Source organism: Helianthus annuus, chromosome 3 (assembly GCF_002127325.2).
Source record: "Helianthus annuus cultivar XRQ/B chromosome 3, HanXRQr2.0-SUNRISE, whole genome shotgun sequence".
NCBI lineage: Eukaryota > Viridiplantae > Streptophyta > Magnoliopsida > Asterales > Asteraceae > Helianthus > Helianthus annuus.
This window is the reverse complement of record NC_035435.2, coordinates 27,558,806-27,567,253: the sequence shown is the minus strand read 5'-3', so window position 1 is coordinate 27,567,253 and position 8,448 is coordinate 27,558,806. Positions and strand designations below refer to the sequence as shown.

Sequence of the window (8,448 nt, the reverse complement as noted above, 5' to 3'; positions counted from 1 at the left end):
TTAAACTCCCCTAACACCCTAAATTGATGGCGGCACTCCCCTCTTAGGTGACTTGGTTTTTATTAAAAAAAAAAAAAAAAAGTTTTGATTGGTCCACTCATCCTCTCTCCTCCCTCTCTCCTCCCCCTCTCTTCGGTGAAGCCTCACCAGTTTCACTCCCTCTCTCTACCTCACCGCTATGTTGGCGGTGCTTGTCCCGCTCGGCAAAAGGGGTCCCCGATGGGGTTTCGGTGGGTACCCCGCCCACCCTTATATACTTTGAATTAGTTTCTAGCTAGACTAGTAATTAGTCTATAAATAGCATGTCTAACTACAATTTCTTGTTTATATCAACAATGCTTGTCATTGCCCTAATCTTGTGCTCCCTCTTTGGTCATTCCTTAGCAACTTCAAATAATGTACAACAAAACTTCATCCATTGCCTAATAAGTTCAACAGAACTTACTATTCCGATCACTGGAGCAATCTATACTCCATCCAACTCTTCCTTTAACACCATATTGCAAGCCTACCTTCGTAACCTCCGGTTTAACGAATCCACCACCCCAAAACCGGCCCTAATAGTCACTGTGTTAGACATTTCACATATCCAAGCCTCCATCATATGTGCCAAAAAACACAATTTACTCATGAAAATCAGAAGCGGCGGTCATGACTACGAGGGTCTATCGTACGTTGCGGATCACACGTTCTTTATCCTCGATTTGTTTAACTTACGTTCGATTAATGTCTCGATTGAAGACGAGACCGCATGGGTTCAAACCGGTGCAACCTTAGGAGAACTTTACTATAGAATTTCTGAAAAAAGTAGCACTCATGGTTTCCCTGCTGGAGTTTGCCCTACTGTTGGTGTTGGTGGACATTTTAGTGGAGGGGGGTATGGTAACATGATGAGAAAATTCGGTCTTTCTGTCGATAATATCATCGACGCTGAACTCGTTGATGTTAATGGAAAACTTCTGAACCGTGAATCAGGGCCGTTTCCGAAAAAGCTAGAAGAAATTTGGGCCCTGGGCGAGATAAAAAAACCAGGCCCTACCCAGCTTTTTGTAGTAAATAAGGAAACTGTGAGAAACAAAGTAAGCCGGCTAAACAAAAAAACGCCAAGCACGTACACTCGAACCCAACACCTGAACTTTAGAAGGCGAGTCGGCAACCGGCTGAGCTATGGTTGGTGCCGCCATAGCCTTTTAATTCATACTTATCTGCTTTACAAATACGATCTTGCTTGAACTTGTACAATTCTTAAGTTGACTTAAAATTACAATTATTAATTGAAAGCGATGATAAACAGAAAATAAGAAAATAAAAAACATTGATAAACTAGTTTACTAATCTAACAACATAACATATTATTTTGTTTATTTAATTTAATTTAATTTGTTAGACACGTTCGGCTCCTTGGCGCCGGAGGCAGTTCGGTTCTTGTCTAGAGTTCAGCGTGTGGTCCATAGCAACTTTTCGACCCCTCAGGGGCGAGACTTTGTTTTTAGTAGATTAGGGTTTTCTATTCAAAAAGGGATGGCGGCGCAGTTTGTTGCTCGTCTACCTGCTATCCTTATGTAATTTGCCCTCATGATTCGAATGAAATTGCTTTTAAAAAAAAATTTGTTAGAGTTCATTCCTAATATGAAATGCATAAATGCAGGGTTGTTTAAAACTCAACAAACTTAAAAGGTTTAATTTGTAAGCCTATTTTAGCTAAAGGGTGTTAGAATTAAAACTGGTATTTAATGTTTAAGACTTCCACACTTGCCTGCATTCACAATTTAATTAAATACACTAAATTCATTGGAAGTAGGCAAAAATATAGCAAAGGCGCCTGTACACCAAGTTCATTAGAACTTCCATGAACAAAGTGGGACATTAATACAGCAAAGGGACCTATAAAAATCCTCAAAAATGACACAAAACAGAGTCAAACCAGGTACAATGTGGTTGGAAACAAGGGGCCTTTCCACTAGACTATAATTAGTTTATGCTTACAGTTTCATCTCTAACTGGTTTTATGGGTTCCCTCAAGATTTAATATATTTATACTTTTAAAAATCGTACGGGCCCTTCTACGTTTTTGGCCCTGAGCCGGCGCCCATCCTGCCCATGCTTAGGGCCGGCCCTGCCGTGAATCAATGGGTGAAGATTTGTTTTGGGCGATCACTGGCGGTGGAGGTGCGAGTTTTGGTGTGGTTATTTCGTACAAGATAAACTTAGTTCGTGTTCCAGCCAAAGTGACTGTCTTCCAAGTGAGAAGAACGTCTATACAAAATGTTACCAATGTTGCTCATCAATGGTTACAAGTTGCCGATAAACTCGACTATAATCTTTTCATTCGAATGATTGTTAATGTGGCGAATAGCACAAATGGTGAGAAAACAATAGGTGCTTCATTTCCGAGTTTGTTTCTTGGTAACACTACAACCTTAATGAATATAATGGATCAAAGCTTTCCGGAACTAGGGTTACAAAGATCAGACTGTCAAGAAATGAATTGGACTCAGTCACTGCTAAGGTACTTCAACTCCCCACCAGGCTCACCAGACTCGACTCTGTTGAGTCGAGTTCGACGAACGGTGGTTCATCTCAAAAGAAAATCTGATTATATTAAAAACCCTATTTCAAAACAAGGGTTAAGGTCTATTTTCAACAAGATGGTCGAGTTAGACCGTGTAGGTTTATATTTCAACCCTTACGGTGGACGAATGGCTGAGATTTCGGAGTTTGCTAAACCATTTCCACATCGAGCTGGGAACATCGCGAAGATTCAATACACGTTAGATTGGGCCGAAAATGGTGTTGATGCCGCAAATCGTTACATTAACCTAACTAGGGTTTTGCATGAGTACATGACTCCATTTGTGTCAAAGTTTCCTAGAGAAGCTTTCTTGAATTATAGGGATTTGGACATTGGTGTTAATCATAATGGGAAGAATAGTTTCACTGAAGGGGGTGTTTATGGGGTCAAGTATTTCAAAGAGACTAACTTTAGAAGGTTAGTGAAGGTGAAAACTATTGTGGATCCTGATAACTTCTTTAGAAATGAGCAAAGTATCCCAACATTGCCATCAACATATCATTAAGGAAGTAAAATGACTTGTAAGGCTTCATAATCATATTTAAAAAATAATAAAAATCAATTTTGATTAAAAATGGTTTTTTTAGGGATGATGTGGTATTGGCATGTTACATTCTTTGGAATCGTTTATTTTAAGTATATGATAATATATGATATGCCGTTTTTGTATATCATACACCTACAACTTTTTGGTTTATTAATTCAGTTATATGACTTATGATTATATGATTTAGTTGTTACTTTATTTTTCTACAAAAATAACACTACTAGAAAACTGTTGTTATTCCTACCAAAATTTTCTACGCATTACCTACAAACGAAAATGGCGACACATTTCCTATGAAATTCCGACGTATTATAAAGGGTCTTAGTTTTGTGACAAAAAAACGACAAATTGGTTTGCGTAGGAAAAGTGTAAGAAAATTCCGACAGATCTCCGACGAAATCCGTTTTCATTTAACCATTAGTCGGAAATTCGTAGGAATCGTTATGCGATCTAGAAAATGAACCTTCAATACGCGAATAATGATTTGAACTAAAAAATATGACGCGGTTTATTTCTAGATATAGCGATCAAGAGCTTTTCTGATTCTATATTATTACTGGCCGGTCCGTTTAGTTACGTATCTTTATATAATTAAATAGTTCGGAGCTTCAGATTTAGTGACATTATGTTATTAATTTCTAAAGAACTTTTATATATTTTATTACTACAAGAAAGTGCTATGCCGGTAATTACAAAGTGTCACTAGTTTTTCAGTTCATAAATAACCGAGAATATTACATTATTACATCAAAAGTCGAAAAATCCCATTTATGTGTAACAGTGAGGTATAATATACTTATGTTTAGTGGCATATTCAGAATTATTTTAAGGGGGCGGAATTTTTACGCGAGTACGAAATTATTACTTTGTTTTCGATCTTTAAGCCAAACGAGTTTACCGATAATTTTACCGTCGGGCCTACGGCGGGAGGGTTACTGGGTTTTCCCAGGAATTGGTGGTGGACTCGTGTTACTGTCGGAGTATTCCGTTTGGTCCGGTAGATGCCCCCAGAATGCTCGGGATTGATTCTGTTGACCGTTCAAAAAAAATTACTTTGTTTTAACCGTAAGATGTACAAGTCAAATAACCATTAATCAATATGATAACAAGTAATTTAGTTTTGCCAAAAGTTCAACTGCGACTTCTTGAGCTATTCGAGTATCCATTTCATTGGAATATGATCGAATGTCGAGGGTCCGGTCGAACATAGATTTATAATATGTTCCTTAGTACCTTTAGCTATATAGCTAGCGGTAAGAATGGTATCGAACCACAACGAGTTTGTGGTTAATGTTTAGGTTTAGATTGATTAAACGGGTCAATTATGAAGCTTTCTTTTTATCTTTAAATAGGAATCTGAGTTGGAAACGGACTTGACATTATAAATTCAAAAGAGACAAATAAGCTACAGGTCACTTGAGATGCAGAGCACCACTTAATCAACATCCGTAATGAAATTTTAAACTTGAATTGAGATACGATATCACCACTCGATCCAACTCTAGCTTCCAAAGATCACCATTCAAGTTGACAAACTTGAATTCATTGGATAACTCGTTTACTCAACATAGAGAAAATATAATTTCTTCCTCACAAAACTCTATGCAATTTCATTGTTAGTTAATCTTGTTGGGGGCAATTACATAAAAAAATTTACAAGACCATGATCTCATGGTCATAACTGTCCTAAATTCTAGGAAAATTAAAAGGGAGACAAAACGCATAATAATTAAATTATGGGAATTGGTCTATAATAATCCTAACTAGAGGTTATTGGCCAAAAACATCGACGACGGCTTGTTGTGGACAAGGACACATAGCTAGAAGGAAGTTAGCTAGGGTTTCTCTCTCTCTCGTTCTCCTTCTCGCCGCCCGGAAAACGCTTGGAGTGCTCGACGATGAACTCCTAATGTGTTTAGTGAGCGGGGTTTAATCGTTCAGCTCAGTGGGGCTGCTCTAGATATAACCGTTCTCTCTAACCGGATTAGGTCTAATCCATTCGCCTCCTTGGTTTTTTTGTGGTTTCATTAATGGCTTCTGTGAACGAAGGAGAGGGGAATCAGGATGATGGTGGACCATGGTCTAATGTGCAATACCGGAAGAACAAAAAAAGCAAAGGTGATGGTGTGGAATGGACGTTTTTAGTACAAAATATTTCTGATCGAGTAACCAGAAATGTTTTGTGAGAGCTTCTCAGCCGTATGGTTACGTATCGGATGTGTATGTGGCTCGGAAGAGAGACGCTCGGGGTAAATGTTTTGGATTTGTTAGATACGTTGGAGTAGAAGATATGAAGGAAACACTAGTATTGATGAACACAGTCAAAATGTTCGACATGAAGGTAAGTGTGTCACTAGCGAAATATGATAAGGATCATAAAAGATTTAATTATGCTCCGAACTATCTCGGCCGGAGCGAATGGAGACCAAAAGGAAACAATCAGCCATCCAGTAACTGTAGGAGTGATGGTGAGCGTGGTGAACAGCCCCCCACTAAGACTCAACAGACTGGACAACGACCTATAGGCCAGTCATTTGTTTAGAATAGAACTTCTTTTGCAGATTTACTAAAAGGCAGGAAGGAAACAAATAGTCAAGGTGCAAAAACTGTTAATGTGGAGGGTAGAGGTTCTTTGTATCCATTGCATTGCGTTGGTAAATCAGTTCTTGTTTATGCAATAGACAGTTGGTCATTAACGAACATTAGAAGACTGATGGAAGAAGAAGGTATGTTTGACTTCGGTGTGTCTTATGTCGGCGGGTCAACTATTATTATTACATTTAAAGATAATGCCTCTGCAAAAGAGTCTCTGGAGAAGCATGCTATGTTTTTTTCAAAGGTTTTCTCTAAATGCAACATTTGGAATGGTGAAGATATCCCTTTCAGTAGGATCGTTAATCTGAGATTCTCCGGGGTACCTTTCCTCATCAGAGACAATAAATTGTTTGATAAGATCGGTGGTCTATTCGGGGACATAATTCAACCATCAAGCTTTTCGTGGCAAGAGGAGGACAACTCGCTCGATATGGTGAAGGTCCTAACGTCCCAAATGTCCAGAATTGAGGAATCAATGGTGATTAAATGGAACAATAAGAGTATTGTAATCTGGGTTTCGGAAGCTCCAGAGAGGTGGGTACCGAGGTTCGAAAATGAGTCATCTGATGAATCCAGTGGCTCAGAGTCGGTTTCGGAGTCAGAATCAGATATGGAACAAGATGATTTGGATGAAGCCGAGGAATTGGAGGAAGGAGAGATAAACATGAAAGAGGATCAGACTCAGGCACCGGTAAATGAGGATTTTCCGGTCGACAACGTTCAGGAGGCTCCGGGGATACATGAACAGTCGTCGGATAATTAAGGGTCTTTAGACAATCAAGAATTTTTGGGCATTAATGACGATGTGGAAATAACAAATTTACATGGGGAGGTGGAAAGACAGATACATGATTCCGATAAAATTGATGATGGTGTTGCTCAAAAAGATAATGGTCAAAATAAAAGTGGGCCGATTGATTTAAATTTTGGAGGGAAGTAATGTAGGCCCAATATCTCGGTGGATAAAGATGGCCCAACTCCAGTAGTAAACCTTGGTAAAAGAAATAGAAATGAGATCAGTCCACCATCGTTGGGTTCAACCCAAGGGCCCACTCAGAGGTTATTTTGTAATTTACAGGACCAACCTAATGTGCCACTGGATTTAAATACGCCGGTAAATGACAAAGATGGTTTCGATGATGAAATCCCTAACATATCTGTGCAACACAGAGAATCGTCGGCTGATAATGATCTTATGGGCAATAGAGACAATGCGATACCGGAGCTGGGTGAAGGGTTAGATCAGGTTAATCCAAATCAGAATCGGATTATCGACCCTGAGGTTCAAGCTACGATGGATGTCGGTTCGATTATAGGGATTAATCTGGATGGATTTGTGGCCGATACAGATAAGTTGATTGCTGAAGAAGGTGTTAACACAAGTTCTCGATGAATTGTCTTTCTGTGAATTTGAGAGGGGTGCGGAGTGATCGGAAGTCGGACTGGATTCGTGGGCTGAAGACGAGTTATGGGATTCACTTTCTAGCTATACAGGAAACCAAGTTACAAGATTCTGACTCGTTTATGTTCAGTAAGTTCTGGGGCAGAGCCGAATTTAAAGTTGCAGTAGTTAACTCTCAAGGTAGATCTGGGGGGACTAGCATGCATTTGGTGTCCAGCTGTATTCAGGTGTGTAAATGTAATCTATAATAGAAATTTTATTGTGGTTTCGGGTTGCTTAGTTCAATCGGGGTGTAGGATTAATCTAGTGAATGTCTATGCTCCAAATGATGCGACTGGTAGGAGGGCTCTATGGTTAGAGATCTTGAATATTAGAAATACAGTACAAGGGCTTTGGGTGATGATGGGGGATTTTAACGAAGTACGAGACATCAATGAAAGAATGAATTCAGAGTTTGTTGCATCCAATGCTGAGGCGTTTAATCAGTTTATTTTATCGGCTGCATTAGTAGAATATAACATGGGAGGTGGCAATTTCACATATATATCGGACAACGGGACAAAGCTGAGTAAGCTAGACAGGTTCCTGGTATGTCTCGGATTCAGGGAGCGTTGGCCAAATGCAGCGGTTATTGCCTTAGAAAGGGAAGTGTCGGATCACCGGCCAATCGTTTTGTCAACCGTATAATCAGATTTTGGCCATATACCATTCAGATTCTTTAACTCCTGGTTTGAATATCATGGTTTTTTGGATTTCGCGTTGTAGAAATGTGGTATGTTTGAATTCTCAGGTTCTGCGGATCTTGCTATTTCTATAAAACTAAGATAGTTGAAAAACAATATTAAGTATTGGCTAAAGGTAGAGAAAGAAAGGAGGGAAGGTATCTATGGTGGAAAAAAGAGGCGTTTAGCTAGCATTGAAAGAATGGCGGAAGAAAGATTGTTGATAGAGGATGAACTGTTGGAAAGAGCAGAATGTAAAAACTACATAGCGGAATTTGATAGAATTAAGCAACTGGATTTACATCAAAAGTCTAGATCGAAGTAGGCAGTGGATGGTGATGAGAATTCAGCATACTTCCATCAAGTCATTAACTCAAACATTAGCAACAACAGATTGAATGGGTTAATGATTGATGGCGTTTGGGTCACGAATCCATTGGCTATAAAGGAGGCGTTATATGAGTTTTATTTCCAACAGTTCACTGAGCCTATGTCAGTAAGGCCGGTGTTGGTGTGCCCTAACTTAGCTACTATTTCTGATTCGGAGGCAAGCATGTTGGAAGAGCCATTTTCAGTAGATGAGATTAAGGCAGCAATATGGGAATGTGAT

General features: G+C 39.2%; 1 protein-coding gene across 1 annotated transcript; it reads left to right on the top strand.

Moving 5' to 3' along the window:
• Nucleotides 1–335: 335 nt before the first annotated feature.
• Nucleotides 336–3,077, top strand: LOC110931425 (berberine bridge enzyme-like 8). Its single transcript, XM_022174820.1, has 2 exons — nucleotides 336–964; nucleotides 2,120–3,077. The coding sequence occupies exons 1-2, from the start codon at nucleotides 336–338 to the stop codon at nucleotides 3,075–3,077; spliced, it is 1,587 nt and encodes a 528-aa protein (XP_022030512.1).
• The last annotated feature ends 5,371 nt before the right edge of the window (nucleotides 3,078–8,448 follow it).